The sequence below is a fragment of the Amblyomma mixtum genome, chromosome 8 (assembly GCF_055824585.1).
Source record: "Amblyomma mixtum isolate Tamu chromosome 8, ASM5582458v1, whole genome shotgun sequence".
NCBI classification, from domain to species: domain Eukaryota; kingdom Metazoa; phylum Arthropoda; class Arachnida; order Ixodida; family Ixodidae; genus Amblyomma; species Amblyomma mixtum.
Window position 1 is genome coordinate 36,429,793 of NC_143019.1, and position 25,085 is coordinate 36,454,877.

General features: G+C 46.9%; 1 protein-coding gene across 2 annotated transcripts in view; it reads right to left on the reverse strand.

The window, feature by feature from the left end:
* Positions 1 to 982: 982 nt before the first annotated feature.
* Positions 983 to 25,085, reverse strand: part of LOC149332091 (uncharacterized) — a 52,782-nt gene continuing 28,679 nt past the window's right edge. The window contains exons 5-10 of one of the 2 annotated variants that reach the window (XM_089555691.1): positions 20,458 to 20,605; positions 17,570 to 17,697; positions 14,777 to 14,894; positions 7,243 to 7,419; positions 2,848 to 2,973; positions 983 to 1,132 (exon numbers count right to left, since the gene is read on the reverse strand). In XM_089555691.1, the coding sequence (XP_089411817.1) occupies positions 983 to 1,132; positions 2,848 to 2,973; positions 7,243 to 7,419; positions 14,777 to 14,894; positions 17,570 to 17,697; positions 20,458 to 20,605 (847 nt within the window). The remainder of the gene's footprint in view (positions 1,133 to 2,847; positions 2,974 to 7,242; positions 7,420 to 14,776; positions 14,895 to 17,569; positions 17,698 to 20,457; positions 20,606 to 25,085) is intronic. The other variant, XM_089555692.1, reaches the window with a different exon arrangement.

A 25,085-nucleotide genomic window follows, 5' to 3' on the forward strand; every position in this document is an offset into this window, starting at 1 on the left:
TGCGGACAATTATTACCCCAACTTGTGTCCGCCTGGCTGCATTACCAAGGAGCAAAAGCGGACTTAGCGTGCGGCGAATCGCATGTTTTAGAAAAATCTGTTAAGTTTAACTTTCACCCCCCTGTATATATATATATATATATATATATATATATATATATATATATATATATATATATATATATATATATATATATATATATATATATATATATATATATATATATATATATATATATATATACCCCCGAAAGCAGATTTCGCAGTCGTCGCCGTAGCACAGCGGTAGAGCACCGGACGCGTAATTCGGAGGTCGTGGGTTCGGATCCCACCGGCGGCATGTGGTTTTTCTTGTTTTTATAATCGATAAGCTTTAAGCGAAAACATGTTCAGTAATATTCTAAATCGCACAACAGCCCAAAATAAATAAATTAAAAATCCCCTGCGACCCTTGGTTTCTGTGGCTGCTAGCTTCTCATATATATATATATATATATATATACATATATATATATATATAGGAATCTATGATTGTAAAGAAAATAGTAAATAAATCAATAGATCGCTGGGATCTCTCATTCCACCCCTACCTCAGTGGTGCAGCGTCAAGCGCTAAGCCACTTCCCTGCGATGGCAGGTGCTGCCACCGGTGGGCTTTGTGCGACCTAGGTTGCTCTTCCAAAGCGACCAATCATTAACTGCCACCTGCCACGGTGGGCAGTTTGCTCACTATCCAGTGGGCAGGTTGTGATCACGCCGCAGGGTCACGTGACCCAGGTGGCCTACCTGCCTCCCAGGTTGCTTCCCTGGAGATTTTTCGTGGAGTCTTCGCTCACGGGTCAACGACGCGGGCAACGCCGACGGCGACCCCGGATTTTCTGTAACACGGCCTCCTTAACCATATCGCATTAAAAACGCAATTGATACGAAGTGCTGCACACTTTAGCCACGTTTTATTCTCAAAGGGGCCTCGGCCGCATTGTCACATTCCGTATATCTTTTTAACATATCCGAGTAACCCGTGCTTATCCTTAGCAGACCCGTCGCACTTCAAGCTGGAGTCGACCATGTGCACGTTGTATACGAGCCACGCGAAGCGATGCCATGGAGGCACCGCCTTGATGAAGTTCACCTGTGAAGAAGTGCTCGTGTTACTTCGCTTGCACGACATACAGAAAACCGGAAACACGCAAGCGTTATGAACAAAATGCAAACGGGCGCAACCATCATCATCAGCCTGACTAATGCCACTGCACGGCAATGGCCTCTCCCATGTCTCTTCAATTAGCCCTGCTGTTTGCCACTTGCGGCCCCCGTATCACCGCAAACATCTTAATCTCATCCACTCACCTAACTTTCTGCCGAACCCTGCTACGCTTTCCTTCTCCTGGAATCCATTGCGTTACCGTTAAGGACCAGTGGTTATCTTGCCTTCGCATTACATGCCCTGCCCAAGCCTATTTCTTCCTCTTGGCTTCGACTAGGATGTCGTTAAATCGCGTTTCTACACTCACCCACTCTGCCCGCCTGCGATCTCTTAACGTTACACCTACTGTATCATTTCTCTGTCCATAGCTCGCTGCGTTGTCCTTAACCTAAGCTGAACCCTCTTTGTTAGCCTCCACGTTTCTGTCGCATAGGAGAGTACCGGTAAGATACAGCTGTTGCATACTTTCCTCTTGAGGGATATTGGTAAACTGCCATTCACGATCTGGGAGAACCTGCCATATGCGCCCCATCCCATTCTTACTCTTCCAGTTATTTTCCTCTCATGATCCGGATCAGCAGCCACAACCTGCCCTAAGTACACGTATTCCCTCACCACTTCCAGCACCTCGCTACCAATTGTGAACTGCTGTTCCTTTGCGAGACTGTTGACCATTGATTTCGCCTTCTGCATCCAGATATACAGACAACATTCTCGGATCCTACCACTCCCAATCTGGTCAAAAACTGCAGTTGTATACATCAACGAGCCACTTGTCCATTTATTCTTCATATCCAATATTCTTTCACAAAAATTTTCAACATTGAAAAACTGAAATTTAGTGGTGCAGAAATATTTAAGTTAATCATTCATTGTTCCTACATGTAGCATAATTTTTCTTTTTAAATGTTTCCACCAATCGCATGGAAGTTATGACTGCCATTAAAGACCAATGAGGATTGCTTTGGCGATAGCGAAAACTTTAATAGCAAAAAAAAATCAAGCCTGCCAATTAGAGGTCTACCGATGCATTGATTGGCATAGTGAAATCTTACAATATACGACAACATTTCGCTCATCTCTCCCCTTCAAAAACGCTTTTGTCCAGAATTGTTTGGTAGGTTCCTGTGCTAATCAAAAGCGTCTTCATTTTGTTACATGCAAAAAAAGTTATTTTCCGATTTTAACATTTTTTTGCGGGAATTACTTCGTACTCAACATCCAAGTTCAACAAAACTCGTGTATTCTCTTTGCTCATAATGCGTTCGGGAAGCGCCGAGGCATTTCCGATCAATGTTCTTGGATATCTGCACACTTGTCTTACCGCTGGTCGTCTGTTCCCTAACCTCTTTATGTCAAGTGACGCCTTTTAGCGCTCCTATATTAAGTGCCAATTACTAGTATGAGTTATTCATACGAAAAACCGTACGAAGATCTTGCCTCTCTGCCTTCCCGAAGTCAAAACGAACAATCACAGCGCCAGTTTTTCCGACCAGTGACTAGATGAAACTACAGTGCGTTGTTCCCTTTGATTCTTTCAAGCAAACAAAAAACTGCTGCAACAGACACTCTTGTCCGGAATAGCTGCTATTCGCAAACAGTGCGAAACAGCCATTGCCGCAAGTGCCGCGTGTTCTTACCTGGGCAGTAACAGTTGCCCCGGTCACATATATAACGAAATACCGGTTGGAATCCTTCTGAAAGGCCAGCGCCATCTGGTCGTCGATTGTTGCGCTTGTGCCGACTTTCTTCGTCAAGTCACAGGCCTGCAAAAATTAAGGGCGTGGCGGGGCACAAACCATGAGCGAAAGAGGAGCATTCGCCGACATCGCCATGACAGCCATTTAGAGCGACTGGATGAGACAATGATCTTCAGTGTCTTAAAAGGTCGAACCGAACATAACCGCGTGGTGGTATCGCCCAAGCCGTGGTTGTATGACCACATGATCATATGAATATAACCATCAGGTACCTGTCCTTGATATTTGACCTTGACCTGGAAATTTGAGACGGTGCGCACCACATTGCCACTGACCTTCAGTACCTCACAAGGTCAAACCGAACTTAACTGCGTCCTGGTGTGGCTCAAGCTACCGTAGTATGACCACGTGATCATATGGCTATGACCTTTGACCTTGACATTTGATTTCAGACAGTGGAGACCATTATTAACACACTTTTCGCTCGCATAACTAAGTTGAAACCCCATTGAACCCCTGCAATTTTTGTTGTACTTGGAGCATCATGTAAAGGCTCATCTCCATGAACCCATCCGAGGCGCACGAGCGCAGCGCCTACGCGCACAGCGACAAGCGTCGGAAAACATACGCAGCTCGACGGCCTGTCGCTTCCTGTCGCTGGTACTCGCGCTCAGCGAAGCGAAGAAAACGGCGCGAAGGGCTGTACAGGTTGCCGAGAGAAGTGCGTTCTCTGATTGGTTACACCGACCGCAAACGAGCGAGCCACTTCCGGCGCCGGCGCGAGCGAGGCGCAGATATCCGCAAAGGACAGATATTTGCCAAGCGCCAGCGCCACCTCGCGTCGGCGCCTCGCGCAAGCGCAGAGTGGCTCCGGCGTACGCTGGAACGCGTAGGCGCTGCGCTCGTACGCCTCGGATGTCTCCACGGAGATGGGCCTCAAGGCTTCAGCGCGTGTCTAATAGACTTATCAGCACCTGCTCCAGCCTGCACCGCTGAAACTAGACGCTATGCAATAAAATGGAGCCCTTGGTGTTACGTCGGTACCTCCTGTAGCAGACAGAATTAACACTCGTGTGCAAATGGGAATCACATAGAGGGGGTTTCATTTAAGACATAGCACAATTTTTAAAACTTCACCTTTTGAGTTAGAAGAGCGCCTTCTTTTGGCACACCGTTGTCGGCGGTGTAGTACGTTGGAATACAGCTACGACATGCGTCTGGAAGGGTGTTATAACTAATATTTAATAGTTAGCTTTTTAACTGCTACTCCCTAATTATTGAGAGGCGGGTAGCCCACCGTAAGTAATATCCATATCAGTTTTTGCAATTTCAGAAGTGCGGAACCTTGGCGCTGTCGCGAAACAAATTTTGGTTATTTCGACGAGTTACGACGACTGGAGAGGTTGCTTTGCCCGCAAGCTTCTCGAAAGCGCATGCATTTTGGCGCGATGCAGCCAAAATTTGTTGGGCCACAGCGCCGAGGGTGACCCCGTTTTCGAAATTCCAAAAACTTACACGGATATTACTTACGGTGGGCTACATGCCTCTCAGTAATTAAAGATCCTAGCGATGACAGTTTAAAAGCTAACTTTGCAATATTAGTTAACCAGCCTGATAGTTAGCACGTCTTAGCTGCATTCTGGTGAATTACACCGCTGACAATGCTACGCCGAAAAAAGCGCTCTTCTAGGTCAAAAGCCTATTTTTAAAAATTGTGTACAGTCTTACGTGAAACATCTTGTACAAGCAGATGGTATTTTGATGTGTTGCCAATAAAGACCCCAATGTGAGCACCTGCCGAATTCGGCGTATATAAGGTTGTCTACACGGAACAGCCACTAACCACCGGCCGCGATTGGCAAAGCCGAGAGAAGGGAATTCCCTTCCCCACTTGAAGGGGAGAGGCGGGAGAGGCCCCAAGTTGATTGCGACGGGAAGAACCCGCAAGGGAAAGGGGATTTGAAGGCGCAGGCTCCTTTCTCAAGCAATGCACCCTGGAAGGCCGAGCACCATGACAGGCCATGGCTTGTACAAAGTTAGTCACACTTAGAGGGAACATGGCTCCGCGTGGCTGCCCACACATGGAGCGCTATTGCGACCAAGCCGCTGTGTAAACCCGTGCAAAGGGGCAGATTACCCCAAGCACCACGTCGAGGTTCCTATTCTCATGCAGCACTCTGTATTGAGTCATGAACGGGTCAGATTCTATGGCACTCCGCAGGTGCGTGGCCACGCCGAGGCGTGTTCCCTCTAAGTATGATTCACCCTGTACTTATGTGAAACCTGCTGGGGAACCGACCAGCAGGGGGCGTCCACCCAACTACTTCCTGAAGCCGAGGCGAGCGCTGTAGCTCGAGGCCACGGTAACACACACACAAATAGGCAGAGCCCGGCCAGAAACTTCCCAGCTACACAAACCGCTGCGTAATGAACGAAGGCTATGCCTAACGCAATTAAGCGGCCCTTAAATTTTTTGGTCAAAGCCTCAGGCAAGAGAGATTTTTCCTTAAATATACGCTGATTAATTCGCTATTCCACTAAAACATTTCGTTATCAACATCATGCCAACGTCTGTGATGGAAGTGGATGTGGTCCACCTTGTTAAGTGTTTCGAGTAGTAACAAATCTCGAAACATCCTACAAAATTGCTTATATGCTGCAGAACAGTTAGCGTTTCGCGTTACAAAACCAGCAAACCGTCTTTATTCCTGCTCGCGTGGACCTTTTAGGGCTAAATAATTAAAATAAAGAACTTCTGATTACAAACAGCCAGGTGTTAACGGCTTCCAGCGCCCTGTGAGATATCACAGATTTGTTTTCCTCTACCAAATCGATCAACAGCAGTTTGGTTTTATTCACTTTCCCCTTTAAGCACATTTAGATTGAACTTCGGCCGGCTAAGTTTTTATCATCAGCAGCAGCCCGACTACGCCCACTTCATACAATATACAGACACTGGATGACAATGAGAACAACAAAGCCTTTGTGTTCTATCATGCATTTACAGATGAGTTTAACTAGATAATGCGCTACCGCTGGAACAGTAATCAATAGCCATCAAACCATGAGACGTACAGTACCCGTGAAAAGTGTACAGCCCACGGGGTTCGCTGCTAAGCTTTTAGCGGTACTCCCTGGAATATCTAGCACTTTATAGGTTAGGAGCACTGAGGACTCGAAGCCATGTGTTGTTCAAGAGATTACAGTCGCTGCGTATGCATAACTAAGCATGCTGACGGCCTCGGAAGCAAACCCGAAGTACTCTTGAATATCTAGCACTTCATAGGTCAGGAGCACTGAGGACTCGAAGCCATCTATTGTTCAAGAGATTACAGTCGCTGCGTATGCACAACTAAGCATGCTGACGGCCTCGGAAGCAAACCCGAAGTACTCTTGACGGTGGGTGTACATGTACAGACTACAGATGCTGAACAGTAGGTACGACTCAAAATTTCAGTTTAGTCAGTTATACATCTTCTAAAAGCAGTACATACCGGTTGTTTCAGCGAACACTTTCAAAGGTTTTCAAAAATATGGCGTTTGCGGCATAGCGCTACCGTGTTGGCGAACACCAGAAAACCTGTGAATCGTCATAAATAGTAAGCTGGCTAACTAATTTTTTAATAATTAACTTTTTAACTAGTATCGTTAGGCGCCTAGTTGCAAATAGAGATTTGTTCTCTTACGGCGCAGTTCGGGTGTTCACCGAGATATATGAGACAGATACTGCACCATTTCCTTTCCACAAAAAAAAAAGAAGTTACCAATTTACCTTACCGTAAGTAATAGCCATATCAGCTTTTAGATTTTCGAAAACGTATTTAACCTCGCAGCTGTAGCTCGACAAGATTTGGCTGCATAGTGCGAAAATGCATTCGCTTTCGAAACCTTGCAGGAAAAGCAACTCTTCCAGTGCACGCACCTAGTAGAGAAAACCATGTTTTGTCAAGCCACAGCTCCCACAGTAATCAGGTTTTCGAAAATCTAACAACTGATATGGCTATTACTAACAACTGGCTATAAATCTCTGATTGCAACCAGGGGTCTAACTCTAACAGTTAAAAGTTAGTTGTTGAAAATTAGTTAACTAGCTTGCTATTTAAAACGATTCACCGGTTTTCTGGTGTCCGCCAACACTGGGAATACTATGCCACAATAGCCATAATTATACCCTAAAAAGCATATGGTTGAAAATTTTTGAAAGTGTTCACCGAAACATCCACTATACCCAGCACATGTGTAAGACAATGAAGTAACCAATAACAGAGCAGTCAGCAGTTTCGCTGTCCGAGGTTATTCGAGCGTTGCCTCCCAGATGGCGTGAGCGTAGCTTACCACGTCAATAGTCGCCACCGCAAACTCATCGCAGTCCTTGTAGAGCTCTAGTTGGTTGGCATTGGTGAAATTTTTGGTGTGCTTGTAAGACAACGGGGAGCGCTGCATCGTCATGCCGACAATAGCGTGTTTATTGCTGTGCGGATATGATTTCTTTACCAGCTCTTTATGTCGGCTCTGTGAAGACAAAAGATTGAACGAGGAGACCTAGCTTTAATTACTCTAGAAATGTCTGCTAAAACGCGGAGAGATCACGCAGAATTATAGAGTGGATCGTAGACTGGTACTCCCGCCGGACACGGAATCAAGCAACAGACACGGTCAGTCGTGGGGAGGCGACTGCAAACATATACGAGGTCTGTTAGAAAAGTATCCGACCTTTGGCCGTAGAAAAAAAACTTGCACAACTGGAGCGTTCCAAACCTAGACACCTTCAAAGTAGTCTACTTGGGACTCCACACACTTCTTCCAGCGGTGCTGCCATTTTGGGAAGTATTCCAAAAAGTCCCCTTTCGGAATGGAGTTCAGCTCAGCTGTCGTTGCAGCCCTAATGTTCTTCCTTGTCTGAAATCGCGCTCCTTTCAATGGCCTTTTGATTTTGGGAACCAGCCAGAAATCGCAGGGGCCCTATCAGGAGAGTAAGGAGTCTGTTGAACTACAGGAGTCTGGTTTTTCGCCAAAAAAGACTGAATCAAGTGCGAGGCATGTGCAGGAGCATTGTGGTGATGGATGCGCCACTTTCCTGTTGACCTCAACTCCGGGTTCTTGCGCCTCACAACATCACGTAGGCAACAAAGGACATCCCTGTAGCACTCTTTGGTCATTGTTTGACCCTGTGGAGTGCGCACTCGTGGTCTGCCACACAGAGGGTGTCAAAAGAAAGCAGTCAGCATCACTTTCACATTGCTGCGCACTTGGCGGGCCTTCTGAAGTCTTGGTGACGTGGAATGCTTCCACTGTGACGACTGGGATCTGGTTTCCGGGTCGTACCTGTACACCCAAGACTCGTCACCAGTGATTATGATGTTTATGAAGTCGGGGTCACTGTTTGCGGAATCCAGCATGTCCTGTGAGACTTCAACACGAAGCTGTTTTTGCTCCACCGTGAGCAGCTTCGGCACGAATTTCGCCGCAACTCTCTTCATGGCCAAATCTTCGGTGATAATGGAATGTGCGGATAAATTGCTCATGTCCACCTCTTCTTCAATTTCTCGGATAGTCACGCGATAGTCCCGCATCACCACAGCGTTCAGTACGGCAATGACCAGGTCATTTCGGCATGTTGATGGCCGATTGGAGCGTGGCTCGCTCCCACCGATGTGCGGCCATCTTTAAATCAATTGTACCACTGCTTAATCTGTGTGCTGGTCATAGCATCGTCACCGAAAGCCGTCTGATTATTCCGAATGGTTTCCACTTGGCTGTCGCCCAGTTTATGGCAAAATTTGATGCAGTAGCGCTGCTCCTGTCACTCCGCCATTTTCCTTGCAATAAAAAACCGACGAGAGCACTGCGCACCGACTCACTCAAATGCTGTGTCCCAGTGACTGACGCTATCGGCAGGCGGGAAAAAATTCGTGCATGCGCACGAAGGTTCAAGGTCACGTGATGCAAGCGCGCTTGTTTCATACCGTCAGGTGTTCGCAAAAAAAAATAAAGTCGGATACTTTTCTAACAGACCTCGTACGTATCCGCACTCGGTTATGGCGAACCACATATTTCTCCAGGCCAGGAGCGATAGGTGTAATATTTGTGCATAATACCAAAAACTGTCGCAGCACGAACGAAACGGGGAAAAAAGAGAACAAACACGACAGGACAAGCGCTGGACTTCCAACTGATAGTTTATTGAAAAACCGAACCTTATGTACAGTCCTACTGATCATTTTGTGTAAATCAATCAGTTTTCCAAAAAATTCTATTTCGTTATCATGCGAAATTAAAGATGGTGCGCTGATACATTGACTGCCTGCTAATCTAATATGGTATGCCTCTCTCTTTCGACCTGGTCTTTCCCGCGCCCAAGAAATTCGGTCTTTCGAAATATGGGTTTGCAATCGCAGTCACGACAATGTATGGCAAGATGCCCCCTCTTCCCTTCCTTGACCAAAATGCAGTGCTCCTTAAGTCTTTCATTAAAACAACGTCCTCTTTGTCTGATGTATACTCTATTACAGGTAAGGGGAATGCTATAAACTACGTTAGTTGTGCTCTGCGTGAAACAGAGTAGGTGCTTGATTGCGCATACCTGCTTTTTCTTTTTTACCATCATTAGACATATTTTTGAAAGCTTGCTGGGAGCTATGAAAAGCACATCTACATTGTATCTTCTTGCCAAGTTCTTTAATTTGTGGGATACCTTATGAACGTACGGTATCACTTGAGTGCGCTTGTTGTGATCTTGATCGACCTGTTTTTTACTACTCTTCTTCTTTTGCAGCACGTTTTCTGCAACTGATGTTATAGTATCTGCCGGGACCCCTGACATGCGCAGTCGCTGTATTTGCAGATTAGCGCTTTCTTGCATTTGATGCCAACAAGATTTTTCCCAAAATGCGTTGAGGCAATTCATTGCAATAACTCTCTTGATTAACTTCGAGTGAGCACTGCTATACGGGAGAAGTGCCTTGTTCGATCTGGGATTGAACATCCAGCAGATATGATCTTCCAAAAAAGATAGTGTTAGGTGGAGAAACTGTATGCTGTTGTTGCATGGGAGTTCTAAAGTAAAATTCAGGCCTTTTGAAGCATCTTTGAAAGATGCAAGAATATCAGAGACTACTTCGTCAATAGTTAAATCTTTCGTCTTGTAAACTATGACGAAAAAGTCACCTACATATCTGAAAATGCGGAGGTGAGGAAGTGAGCTTCTCAAACCTTTGTCAACGCTAGAGAGAAAAATGTCAGTAAGAACCGGCGTAACACAAGAACCGATGCGAATTCCAGCCTTTTGTGATTAGAAATGGTCGTTAAAGTTGACGGCGGTTGACGGAACGTAGAATTCTAAAAGGGCTAAAAAACTATCGCTGCTCACACTCGACCTGTTTCGACGAAAACTTGCTGCGAAAGAAAAAGAGCAGTAAAAACAGGGCGATCAAGATCACAGGAAGCCCACTCCAGTGATAAAGTACGTTCATAAGCTATCCCACAACTTGAATAAGATAGCAAGAAGATACAATGTAAATGTGCTCTTCACAGCTCCCAGCAAGCTTTCAAACATATGTCCAATGATGATAAAAAAGAAAAAGCAGGCATGCGCAATCAAGCACCAACTCTGTTTGGCGCAGTGCACTACTAACGTAGTTTATAGCATTGCCGTTACCTGTAATAGAGTATACATCGGGCAAACAAGACGTTGTTTTAATGAAGGAGCTAGGGAGCACTGCATTTTGGTCAAGGAAGGGAAGAGAAGGCATCTTGCCATACATTGTAGTGACTGCGATTGCAAACCCATATTTCGGAAAACCAAATTTCTTGGGCGCGGGAAAGACCAAGTCGAAAGAGGGAGGCATACCATATTAGATCAGCAGGCAGTCAATGTATCAGCGCATCATCTTTAGTTTCGCATGATAACGAAATAGAATTTTTGGAAAACTGATTGATTTCCACAAGATGATCAGTAGGACTGTACATAATCTTCGGGTTTTCAATAAACTATCAGTTGGAAGCGCAGCGCTCGTCCTGTCGTGTTTGTCCTCTCTTGTACCCGTTTCGGTCGTGCTGCGACAGATTTTTTTATTACGTATTAACACCAACTAGCCCAAACTTCAGCACTTCTGCACAGTAATCTCTTTGGGGCGAGAACCCTCGACCATATAATATGAGAATGTCCGTACTCTTCCAGGGGGAGGGGGAGGGCATAATATAGGTAAGAGAGAAACCAGAAAGACCTCGCTGCGCAGCTCAGACCCTCAGCTCCAGCTCCTGTTCGTCCAATTGGCTGAAGAGGCCGCCGGGACCCGATACCTCCTGGCCAGCATCTAAAAACGCACTCTCTGCCCCGCCGGCCGCGTGCCGCGGGGGGAAGGGGGGGGGGGGGGGGGGGGGAGAGCTGCCTTTTTCTTTTGGATAACAAAAGTTAGCACTACTACTACTACTACTCGCCTAAATCCTCTTCTTTCTCTTAATAGTAAGAAGCTGCTGTCATAACTATAATATGGAAGCATAGCTGCACTAGCACGGAGGGGACAAAATGAGCACAACCCTGAGGCAGCGTATGAGTATCGAGCGTTAGCAATATCGAACGAACATTGCGTCATCAGCCGTCTTCGCTGTATCAGATACAAATTTCTCGTTATAGAAAGATATATCTACTTTTTTACGCCAACGTATACAGCGCAAGAAGATAAATCGTTTGGCATCACTTCGAATGTCCTACGTCAATTAGTTTGGTCGTAATGGATGTTTGAAGTTTCAAGAAGTCACGGTTTCGGGAACCAAAGGTCGTCAGGGCGAATCCTTATGATGAGCTAGGTTCTTATTCAATTATTGTTTTATTCGATTTATCAGTAATTTTACGCTCCATAAGGCGCTGAATTGTTTGCTACACTCCGAACATTCTACGCCAATTAGATAATCCACAATCTGTGTTCCAATGGTACCACCAACTGGTCCCACTTGAATGACCTTGTGTTTTATACTAACGTGACCTTGAGTAATGCAAGTATTAGAGCTAATGCTCTAAACCTACCTTCGTTTGCAGCGGGTATTTCCAATTTCTACTACGAAAAGCACTGAGCGAACATGGTGCTACCGAACAGGTACTCAATGAAAATAAAGCTGACAGTCTTACAGACTGGGAAGTTACCTGGCGCAACCTAGAAACCCCTGGCTGGAGCCTCATTACCGCATAACACAACCCACGAGTGGCTACCCCTGACACCTGAACTCCTAGGTGAACGTCACAAGGGTTCCCAAGCGAGAACATCACTCTTTGAGCAGCCTGCTTTTGAGACTTTCATTTCTGTCCTTGGAGCTGTGTTGCTGTAGACAAGACCGAGTGAAAAATATTTACGGTCAGAACATAAAGTATCCCAGTGCATGTTCACCACTAATCAAAACTTCCTGAAAATGATCTACGTGGTGTTCAGAGCATAAAGGCTTGCAAAATTCTCATCCACACTGAATTACACAGTTTGAAGACCGTCTGTTCATGATGGTACATGACGAAGAATACAACAGTGCAGGCCAAAATACAAATGAAGTGACGTTTCGGCTCAGATACAGGATTCCTGTGTACTATGAAACATATAATTGTCCTTATGGTAAGTCTCAATTAATTAATGCGAAAGCATTTCTACCCCATGTCGGCTGGGTTGTGTCACCAAAACGCGTCCGCAGCAGTTGTGAAGTTATCAGAAGAGGTAGCGTCAAACGAGTAGCTGTAATCGAAAAAGGATGGTGTGACGATGCTTCGCAACAAAAAAAATTATATCGACAGAATGATTAGTTCATTAATTAGAGCCAAAAATGTCGAAACATCGTCTAAATATCGCGGACGTCGATACAGTGAGCGGAGGGGAAAACAACCATGAACGGCAAAATAGTGCAAAAATAGGCAAAGAAGTGAAAATAAAGTTTGAAATTCCTTGCAATGTATTTGATGAGTGATAAGAAAACAAAACACTTTCATTGACATAATATTTATCTAATTAATTATAAACAAAAACTATTATATGGTTCAATAAGATGGACGGAGATATAGTAAGTAACCTGGAAAACAACCCCGGTGCCAAATTTGAAAAAAAAAACGGAGTGGTTTATAGAGAAAAAAAAGGTGCAATCAGAGTAAATAAAACGATCTTTAATTAAAGCTTATGATAACTACGCTAATTCAGTAGTCAAATTAATTAACAAACAAAAAGAAAATTATAAAGAGGGGCAAAAAGAGGTGACGAGTGCCGAGGAGGTGTCAGCGTTTTCGCATTCTCCAATGGGGGTCGCCGCCGTGATGTCTACATGTTTTTTCTTTTCTCAGTATCGCTTCCATGTGCACACCAGATTATGTGATCCCATGAAGTATCCTAGAGATTTACAGAAAGAAAGAGGTAGGGAAGCCGCCAAAATAACTTTTTTTTTTACCTACAGCTCTTTAGCACTGCTTTTCAACAGCCGTGATAAGCGGAGGCATCACGATCTCCGTGCGTCACAGCTTATTATTAGGGCCCGGAAATTTAGGCATTTGCCTAAACATGCCTATAAATGCCTAAACGGGGGATTTTTACACTTGCCTGCCTTTTTGTCATTTTTTAGGAAATACTACCTATTTAACCGCACTTTTTGCTTATAAATGCCTAAACCCAGCACTTTAGTCCTCGGTGCCATTTTTCAATTTTGAGACATCTGTCTAGTGTGGTGAAAGCCGCGCGCCGATGCACGCACAAAAGGCGCGGATCTCGCAGAACGCGTTTCTCGAATTGTACGTGATCGTAGTGTTTATCTCGAAGTGTAGCAAAAGACGAGTTTGGAAATAGACCTGACATACATTAGTGCAAAGTTCTCAACATTGACGGAAAGGATGACAAAGTTGGAAAAAGCTGGACTCGCAATAGATGAATCGTTAAAGGTAGTGGCAGAAGTACCAGCAGCACTTCGGCGACTGGAAGGAAAGGGCGCTACTGCTTCTACGAAGATGCAACAATTGGTAGAAGAAAATAGATGCCTAGAAAAAATTTCCCAAATCCGAGACTTTCTTCGCGGAGACGATACGACCACATCACCTGAAGGCCTAAGCCTTTATCAAATCTCATGTTCTAGGTTCACGCCACTAAGTTCATGTGATGTCAAAGAAACCTTTTAAAGTACAAAGCTATGCTTAGCGAAAACCGAAGGCCCTTCAAGTTCGAAAACCTGAGAATGCGCTTTATTGCTTAAGTTGAGGACTGCGTAGCTCCGTGATTGACTTACAAATCTTGTGAATAAAGAGTATTATTCAAAGCGCCTATTTTCGCTTTATAGCGCCTATTTCAATATTTTTTAGAGCCTAGATGCCTGCCTATTTCGGGGTTATTTAGTGCCTAAATTTCCGGGCCCTATTTATTATTGAACTCTATCGGTGGTCCACCAAATGGGTACACTCTTATTTCCTATTTGTTCGATATTGTTTCGCATCGAAGATTTCCGACACGACACGCAAAGAAAATTTCAAGGCAGTATCAGAGTTCCAGTTTCCTGCTCTAACAATGTAACAGAGTATGTACAGTCTTTGTCAAAAGTAACAGGGCTGCATGGTTTGCTTCTAGCTTGTATAGTGACTTTCCTAAAGAGCAAAAGTTGTTGGAAAGTAAGGAGACCCCCAGTCCTTACCTTTAACGACCACTTCAGCTACAGGGAAGCTGTAAGGGCTCCACTGTACGAGCTAGAAGCAAACCATGCAGCCTTGTTACTTTTGACAAAGACTGTACTTTGTTTCAGGTACGGGACGGCTCATTTCTGTGCAAGAAGTGCTCCTGTTTTACTTCTTGTCCTATCAAAATGTGGAACTATGGTAGTTACGTTAGCTCTGGTTGGCTAGCGCAGGTTAATGTGCACTCACGAACGAAGTGTAGTTTCCGTCCGAGGCCGTGATAATAGCCGGAGGGATCACCGTGCACTTGATGGCACTTTCTTGCGTGTGGGAGGACGTGACCACGATCACAACGTCCGCATCGTAGCTGCAGAAAATACAGCGCACACCGTCAGTCTCTCAACCCTACGCTATGAAATACCACAGTGAGTACAAAGCTATTCTCCAGATACAGAATTCAGAAACCTGCTCCTGTAGCTACCTTACAGTGATAAATCCCGCAAAGACAGACATTCCATCTCTTAAACGTACCAAACAACTCTGGACAAAAGCATTTTTGAAGAAACAGGAACCGGTTTATGAGCGCAATTTTTTCATATGTTGTAAGATTTCACTACAACAATCAATATATCCGCAGTTCTCCCGACGGCAGGTTTTTATTTGTTTGCTATTAATGTTTTGCTGTCCTCAAAAGCGTTCCCCTTTGGTTTCTTATGGCAGCCTTAACTGAAGAGAAAGATTTTGTTACGTATCGGACGAATGGACCTTCAATATTTCCCCAAAAACACCTTAGAATATTTCAATGTTCAAAATTTTTGTCCAAGAGTGTTCGACGTGAATGTTTCGACGTCTTAGACGTTCTTCTATACACAGTTGACTAGTTAACCTGAATTAGGTAAAGAAAATATGGACGCACATCACGGGAATCTCGTTCTTTATTCGATTCGAGTTCGTGCTTTTCGAGTTCAATTCCGGGATCGACTCGAAGCGACATTCCGTTCTGGTTTGAACCGGTTCAAACGGGTTCAAACCGCATTGAGACCAAAAACATGCTTTTGAATATGGATGACTTTTCCAGTCAAAGCTTTTTACGGCAGCTCCTTTTCAGTGAAACGCCTTTATGCAAACTAAAAAGAACGAAATTCGTTTTATGCGAGATGTTTCACATTTACTTAATTCAATGTACTTTAGACCATAAGAAAGATTGTTGGTTTTGTAAGCTCTAGCTATTTCACAACTTGAACGGCATTTCTTTTTTTCACTTTGGTTCCCTAGCACGAAACCTGCACGATCCGCAAGAAAATACTTTCTCTCCAATCAGCCAACAGCGATTGGATTGGATTAAGGGGTTTTAACATTCCAAAGCTGCTACGAGGGACGCCGTAGTAGAGGGCAATTTTTTCTTTGCGCAAGGACAGATGTTAGCAATGTGGTGAACTTGCGAAAATCTTCGCGAGATATCAGTTTGTGCGTGCGCCAGCATAAATAAGCTTACCAAGAAATGAAAAAAAGTGCCAAATATGGGTATTTAAAAGATTATATATATGCCTACAATTTGTGGATAATTTTCACCTCTGAGAGTTCGAATGAAAATCTATGCAAAGAAGGAGTAATTAGCGCAAACAGCCTGTGTATACGTTATTAATCTCATGAGGGACAATATAAACAATGCTGGTATACTGGAGTGGAATCAAAGTGCTTAGAGGATTATAGGTATTCTTCTTCCCTTTGGAAAGTAGCGAAGGTAAAAAAAATAGCAGGGACATCCACCAACATGATGTGCGCGCAAAGTGATAACACTAGAATCTGGTGATGTCTTTACTTCGAGCTTTGTGTCATTCTTGAACGGTTGTAAGCGTTTTCGGATCCCTACACATCTCTCGACACTACCAGCCATCTCTTCGGGTCAACTGGCTGGCAGTTACATGTTTCTCCTAAGACATCTACTATATGTGGCAACACGAACGCAATGAAGATGCAGTCAAAACTCGATCTAATGGAACTCGATTTTACGAAGTTCCCGATCTAACGAACAAATTTTTATTCCCCGGCAAGAACCCGTAGGGTTCAATGTCAATTTTGATTTCTCATTTATTTCGCCCACGATGTATAGCAGCAACTGTTGGCAGCGAGCGATCATTAACATCTGGCTGCCCAAGTAGCGGCCCAGGGTTAGTGTTGACGGGACTGCAACTTGGGCAGCTGCATGTAGCAATGGACCAGTAATCGGCGGTGCTTCCCACCTTGGCATTGAATTCGTTTTACCAGATGGCGCTTCAATGCACAAGTGATTGGGACCACCTTCGCGGACTATTCATACGTGCAAGCTCGGGTTATTCGTAAGTATAATGCCACAGTCGCTTTCCGGTGCAGCAAAGATGCGATTTCAGATTGCGAATAAGGGAATAATGCCTTCCTCAATTTTACGAATTTCCCGATTTAACGAAATAGTTTGTGGATGCTCATGGCTGAATGAAAGCGGTTCAACTTAAGCTAATGACAACGCAGTGAGATATGGAAAGAAAAATGATAGGTGCGACGTTAACAGATCGGAAGCGGGTGTAGTGGGTGAGGAAGCAAACGCAGGTTAATGACATCCTAGTCGAAATCAAGAGGAAGAAGTGGGCTTGGGCAGGGCATGTAATGCGAAGACAAGATGACCGCTGGTCCTTCAGGGTAACGGAGTGGATTCCAAGAGAAGGCAAACGTCGCAGGGGGCGGCAGAAATTTAGCTAGGCGGATGAGATTAAGAAGATTACGAGGATACGGTGGTCGCAACTGGAAAAGGACAGGGTTAATTGGAGAGACATGGGAGAGGCCTCTGCCCTGCAGTGGGTGCAGGCAGAGTTTGGATTACGATGATGACGAGGATTACGATTATAATGAACTGTACATACTAGCAACGTATAGTTATCACTTCTGCTCCTCGGAATTATGGACAGACGACGCATTTTTTCCCCCGATAAGGCTTCTGATCCCTTCGCATTCAAACAGGTGCCGTTTATTTACCGGTTCTCGGATGGCAACAGCATGAGAACTTACTCGCTAGCGACGGCCTTGCTGAATAGACCTTGGTACTTGGCCCATGTGTTGCCCGTGTTGTACTGGAACGTCCCGATCGCTATGACGGTCCTTCTGGATGGATCGTTGTCTTGGAGTTTCTTCAACACCTTGAAAGAGAAATAGTGTTATTGCAGGCCAAACGCTGTGGATAAGAAGAGTCAAGACGCTCAGGAACCGAACACCAAACTGAATTACGACCATGCTGTGCGTTTAATCTTACGTCGCTTAAAACAGAATTGGGCGTCGAATGCTGAGCCGAGTCTTTTAAATCATATATACTAAAAAGATTTTGCGCCAAGACAACACACACAAGAAATAAGACCACACGGGCGGTCACTTCAACTGTTTAATGAGGGGGAAAGCACTCGACATATATAGCCCTCCAAAACCCCGGTGAGCATGCGAACGCGTACAAAGCAGCATGGATTTCAAGTAAAAGATCTTATCAGAGTAGGCGCAAAAAAACTTCACTTCAGCCTCGTAAAGGAAAACCGATGTATCAATAACAAACCGCTTTCTTGATGCAGAAGGCTTCCAACGTTTCACGCGATGTCTGGTGTCTGCCTCTAGCCAGAATCCTCGCATCGCGGAACAGCGGAATGCAATCGCTGCAAGCCCTGCAGTAATCTTCAAGTCGTTCACCTTTATTACTTTCTGTATCTTTCGCATGCACGCAACGTCCCGTCTGTCCAATGTAGGATTTCCCGCAGGACAGGGGAATTTCATTATACGACATTTGTGGCACAATTTATAAAACGCTGGCCATTCCTCTTCTGACAGCTTTCGCAAGTTATTCGACGGCTTAGCTGGGCAAGTTTTTTCGGAGCAGAGGACACCACCGGTACATTATACCGGTTAGCCACTTTTCTTTAGGTTGTGCTTGACTTATGGATGTAGGGGACCACTATAGGCCACTCTATTCCCTTCGACTCTTTCCTGCTTAGCCCAGCCTTCGTCGTCTTCAAAAGCGTTTCCGCAACAGGGACCGAGACCGACTCAGGGAAGCCAGCTGCAACGAGCCTGCCCAAATGATGGCATGCCATTGTCCGATAGTTCCTTAACAAAACTTAGCTCTTGCTACCGGATAATGGTATGCCTCAGTTTTTAGATTTCCAGTTAAAGTTTCCAGATGGGCACATTTGCTGGGCTTACTCCCTCCGTGCGCAAAAAGGGCTCTTGCTGTACAATTCGGCCCACCCAAAGATAGTGAAAAGGGGCATCGCGAACATTTGCCTGCAGGCATCGCTCCAGAAGTCTTGTGTGCATGAGATGCAAGCCAGATTTTACAATCATTTGGGCAGGCTCGTTGCAGCTGGCTTCCCTGAGTCAGTCTGGGTCCCTGTGGCTGAAGCGCTTTTGAAGATGATGGAGGCTGGGGTAAGCAACAAAGAGTCGAAGGGAAAAGAGTGGCCTATAGTGGTCCCCTGCATCCATAAAGTCATACACAACCTGAAAAAAGTGGCTAACCGGTATAATGTACCGATGGTGTTCTCCGTTCCCCAAAAACTTGCCCAGCTAATCCGTCGCATAACTTGCGAAAACCAAATGCTTGGCTCTCAGAAGAGGAATGGCTAGCGTTTCATAAAGTGTACCACAAACGTCATATATGAAATTCTCCTGCCCTGCGGGAAATCCTACATTGGACAGACGGGACGTTGCGTGAACGAGCATAGAAAAGAAATTGAAAATAATGAAGTTGAACGACTTGTGGATCACTGCAGGTCTTGCACCGATTGTATTCCGCGGATGTGCACCGGGGTTTTTGGAGGACTATATATGTCGAGTGCTTTCACCCTCACTGAACAGCTGAAGTGAGCACCCGTGTTGTTTTCTTTCTTGTGTGTGTTGCTTTGCGCAAAAATCTTTTTATTATGTATGATCCCCAACTATCCCAGCAGTTAACTCTTCTAAATTTTTTACCATAGGCGGTAACATCACTGTGCGTTTTTTCCCGCATGATTTTTTGAATGTCAAGAATGTACTGAATTTCGACAGATCCACTAAGCAAAGGGATCGAATGTTGGACTCGTCGTCATTGGCCGATAAAGTTAAGTGTTAAGTGTTAGTGTTCAGCTGCTCTCCACCTCGACAGGTTTTCATGTACAGTCTGCGTTCTTCGGTTAGAACAGGTGCCGAGCACACTCTCCGAAAGAGGAACCCGTGGAGAAGGTAATTCCTTCACGTGGCACCAGATGGCCTCCCTTGCCTCGTGGTATAATTTGGGGCTCTCAGTGAGGGTGACTGCAATAACCTCCCTTCGTTTTCTTTTATGCAGAACTTTAATAACGTACTTGTTTCGAGAATAGCAATACCATCCTTCAAAGCTTCGTGCAAGAAAAAGTCGATTTCTGCAGCTCCATCTACAGTTCCAGATAGACACTAGTGAAGAGACGTAATAAGCAAATATTTCCCGGCATTCAATTGATGTCTAAACAATGGCGGCGCTAGTTTCCCTGAAGACAAGCGCACGAAATTATTCCTTCTTAAGCTTTTCCCTTCCCCACCTTCCCGCGCCAGTGTCACGTATTATTGTACTTCGAGGAAGTCGCGGACATTTACGTCACGGAAGCCGCTAGTACCAGAGCCGCACTCCTGGCGATACGTCCAGCGTGAAATTATCGGTACCGTTATTTTTACTGCGACCGATATCGTATCAGCGAAGAATACGAATTACACGCATGCATTTTTTTTTTCGGCTTAAAAGTCCCCGGATTAAGTTCGGGAGGTTCACAAAGCTACCCCAGCCCGTAGAAGCGACAGCCTAGCACGCGGTCACTAACCAGTAACGCCCACAACGCCCACAACGCCCACAACATGCAGTGTGGGGGTTTCCTACGTAGTGCAATTCAGGGAAACAGAAGGCGTACCTTGAGAAGGTCCTTGGCTTTTTTCACCCAGATTTCCAATGTATCGATGGGTGCTATCATGCCAAGAAACCCATAATTTCCGATGTTGCTCGAAGCTAGAGTCTTGATAGCTGCTGTAGCATTCTGGATGGTGCCCAAGGTAACATACCTACGGAAGACAATAAAAAATTGGCAGTGGCTTAGCTCTGCTATGCCAGGATGTGGAGCTGAGGGCGAGGCGTCCACATCTCGGTGGACATCTGAAACAGAGGAAAGCTGCATAACTGCCCTCTTGGAACGGTGGACACCTCAACCGTGTTTTAAGCTAAGTGGCAGTAGTGACAGGTGTGGGCTGGATGCGTTGGCATTGACGACGTTGTGCCAGAAACGCGGCGCTGAAGCCATAGGCCGTCGGCGTTCGTTGTGTTCGTTAGCGTTGACAACGTTTTACACCAGCCAGAGAGAAGAACAGAAAACTCAGGGGGCACTTTGTTGACCTAAAGTGCGGTGAGGCGAAAGCCTTAAGCGCGGGTGGTGGTGGTGGTGAAAACATTACGAATGAGCAGGAGGTATGTTTGGATCAGCCCGTAAGGGACCGATCCTTACAAACACTAGGTGGAGGTCCCTAGTATGGGACCCCAGTGGCGGTTGCCGCCGCCCGGGCGCGCCCGACTAAGGCTTGTTGGGCCTGTAAGTCGTGGCAGCCGAGCAGGGTCGCCTCCCAGTCCTCCCGGGTTGGGTTGGGGATGGGGGGAATAGCGGGGTTGGAGGGGCAGGCCCACACCATGTGATAAGTGTCAGAAGACACTGCACTACAGTGTGGGCAGCTGCCGCTAAAGGAGGGGTCAAAATGTTTTAGCGCTGCCGGGCACAGCAATGTATTGGTGAGAAGGCGGAGCAGGAGCCGCTCATCCGCCTTCTTAAGGCCTTTACATGGGCTAGGGTAAAGGCGATGACAATTTTGATAATATGTTGTAATATCTTTGAATGTATAGACCGGATTAAAATCGGGTTCCTGATCGGACGGGGAGGAGAAAACAGCCCGGTGAGAGAGCGCGCGGGCGGCTGCGTCTGCTGCCTCGTTTCCTGCCAACCCCTGATGAGCAGGGGCCCATATGAGGTAACGGTGTCCGGGGTCCGTATCCCGTATGCAATTTTGGTATATTCGATAGGCTAGGAAGGGAGTGCAGCCTTGTTCGACGTTCCGACAGGCCCCTCGCGAGTCGGTGATTATGTATTTTGAATTGGAATGTGAGGCCGCGAGAGCAATCGCGACCTCTTCTGCTTGTGTTGCACTGCGGGCTCTGAAAGTTAGGCCGTTAACTGTGTTGCTGTTGTGAACTACCGCGGCCGTGTACCATCCCCCGTGGTGAGGGCCGGAGGCGTCCACGTAGTATACACCTGTTTTGTTGCCATAATATCGGGCTAGCGCTTCCGCTCGTGCCAGGCGCCGACCATTATGGTCTTCATGTGACATGTTTGTTGGAAGAGGCCGCACGTGGAGGGCACGTCTCCACAGTTCCGGGATGCGAAACCTGTCTTCCATTGGAGGGGTGTGTTGGATATGGAGTCGAGCAAGAAGGCGGCGACCCGACTCCGTTAGCGACAAGCGCGTGTACTGGTTTGTAAGGTGCGCCTCCCGGAATTCCCGGAAAGTATTTGTTGCTGCTTGTGTCACTGATGTGGGGTTAAGGTGTCAGTTAAGCTTCGCCTCTACGAGTGGAGAGAGAGAGAGAAAACTTTATTTACAGAGGAATTCGGGGCACGCCCCAGGGTCCCCGCACGACCCCACTGCACTCAAGTGTTTATGTTCCGAAGGTCCATAACACTGGTAGCACGGCCGGTGGCGATGGTCTGCACGGCCGGGTCCTCCGAGCGCAGCAGGGTCTCCCAGTCCTCCCAGGTCTTGAGGTTCTCTAGGTCCCGCGGGGGAGGGTCCGCCGGGCAGAGGGAAAGGATGTGGAGGGAAGAAGCGAAGGGTTATGGGCATAGAGTGCATTCCGGAGTGGGGAAGGAGGGATGATAATGGGCTAGGGTAAGGGGTGAAGGGAGTGTGTGTGTCTGTAGTCTGCGCCAGAGTGTTGCGTGTTTGTTATCTAAGGAGGGGTGGGGCGGGGGGTAGAGCTGGCGTAAGGCTCTGTGCGCCTGGGTCAGCTCACTGAATGAGTGCATGCGCTCCTTCGTGAATCCCCGATCAGAGGCCACCTGAGCCCGGTTTAAAGAACCTCGGGCTAAAAGGTTGGCGTCCTCGTTTCCGGGATTCCCGGAGTGCGCGGGCACCCATATCAGCTCCACTTGGCGGGGCGGGGGGGCATCGGGCGAGTCCAGTATGTCAAAAGCAGGGACATGGACTCGGCCTCGAGCAAAATTTAGAATCGCAGTTTTAGAATCGCTTAAAATGTACCGGGCTTCCGTGCGGGTTATAGCAAGGGCAATGGCGGCTTCCTCTGCAGCCTCTGGGGACGTGTCTGGAGGGAGAGGTAGTGTGAGGAGGGCGGATAAAGAGGAGTCCACCACAGCTGCTGTCGCTTCATCACCCGTGCAGGCAGCGTCCACCCACACGGCGTCCGGCTGGGGGCCGTACGCTCGATGAAGTGCCTTCGCACGGGCTCTGCGGCGCTGCTCATTGTGGGAAGGGTGCATATTCCTCGGGAGCGGCCTGATGAGGAGCTCTCGGTGAAGGGATCGTGGGATGGCGAGGAGGGTTGGGTCGTTGGCCGGTATTTTGATTCCGAGGGTGTCCAGGATATACCGACCTGTGGAGGTTTGTGTGAGCCTGATGTATTGGGCCTGTCGGTGGGCCTCCACCAGTTCCCCGATCGTATTGTGGAGGCCCAGGCCTAGTAATCTGTCTGTGGGTGTGTTGAGGGGAAGGTGAAGTGCTACCTTGAATGCCTTGCGAATCAAAGCATCCAAAGCGTTTATGTCATGTTTGGAAAGGTGTAAGTATGGGGTAGTGTACAGCACACGGCTGAGGACAAAGGCATGAATGAGGCGACATAGGTCGCGCTCCTTCATGCCTCTATGACGTCCCGAAACCCTGCGGATGAGGTGCGATATCGCGCCTACAACCTGCTTGAGTTTCTTGAGGGTGGTGGTGTTTTTGCCATCGTTCTGGATGTGCAGGCCCAATACACGGAGGGTTCCAACCTCAGGTACCGGGTCACCATTCAGTTCAATGGCAATGGGGGAGCGGGGGCAGCGGTGGTTCTTAGGCCGGATGAGGAAGAGTTCGGACTTCTCTGGGGAGCAAGACAGTCCGATGGTCTGTGCGTAATTTTGGGTGAGGGTGGCTGCTTCCTGTAAGGTGTTCTCTATGTCTCCGTCACTGCCGTGAGTGGTCCACAGGGTGATATCGTCGGCATAAAGAGTGTGCTTCAGGTGGGGAATAGTGGCCAATTTTCGGGCGAGGGGGATGAGGGTAATGTTAAAGAGAAAGGGAGAAAGGACGGACCCTTGAGGGGTGCCGATACTCTGAAGAGTGTAGGAGGGGGAAGACAGAGGGCCGAAGTGTATCTCAGCTGTGCGGTCAGTGAGGAATGCTTGAATGTAGGCATACGTGCGCACACCCACATTCAAGGGGGATAGAGCAGTCATGATCGCCTGATGTTCAATGCGATCAAAAGCTTTGGAGAGATCCAACGCTAAGACTGCCTTGGTGTGACCCGGAAGAAGCGGGTCGAAAATGTCGTGTGAGAGTTGCAGCATAGCGTCCTGTGCGGATAGATGGGGGCGAAACCCTACCATGCTATGCGGGTAAAGATTGTTGTCCGCCATGTGACTTGTGAGTCTCGCTAACACAACATGCTCTAGGAGCTTCCCAAGGCATGAGGTTAGCGAAATAGGGCGAAGGTTTTGAAGTGTAAGTGGTTTGTTGGGTTTAGGTATGAATATTACCTTCGCGTGGCGCCAGGACTGCGGGAGGTTACCCTCCCTCCAGCACTGGTTGAAGTATTTCGTAATGTGGGTGATCGATTGGTCATCCAGATTACGGAGCATGGAGTTTGTGATTTGGTCTGCACCAGGTGCGGAGTTGGCGCGGAGAGTCAGGAGGGCCACTCTGACTTCCGTCTCCGTGATTTCGGTGTCGAGTGTTGGATTTGCTTGTCCTGTGTAGTGCGGTAGAGGTATGGGGCCGCCTGGAGATGTGTACATGGTTCGAAGTGTGTCTAGAAGGGTGTCGGGATCGTCAATGTGTTCATGTGTGAGGCGTGTCACGTGGTGCTGTGTTGCTGATTTGGTGCGCGTGGGGTCAATGAGGTGTCGGAGGAGTTGCCATGCGCGTTTTCTGGACAGGTTTCCGGCGATGCCGTCACATATCTGTCCCCAGTTGGATCGGCAGAGCTCCTCAGAGTGCTGTTGGATTTGTGTCTGCAGCGCGGCCAGCCGCTTCTTAAGCGTTCTGTTGTGTTTGTTGCCTTTCCAGCGTTCTAGGATGCTGTGATAAGCCTCCCAGAGGTGGGCTAGGCGTGTGTCAAGGGTAGGTGTTTCGGTTGTAGTTTCAATGTCTCGCGTGTTGTGGTGAACGTCATGCTTGAGTGACTGCACCCATTCGTCGATGTCTGCGATGGGAGTGTCTGGGAGGGCGGTGCGTGCAGCGCGAAAGGCATCCCAGTTAATGAGTTTGTGTGTTGCATTTGCGTGACGGG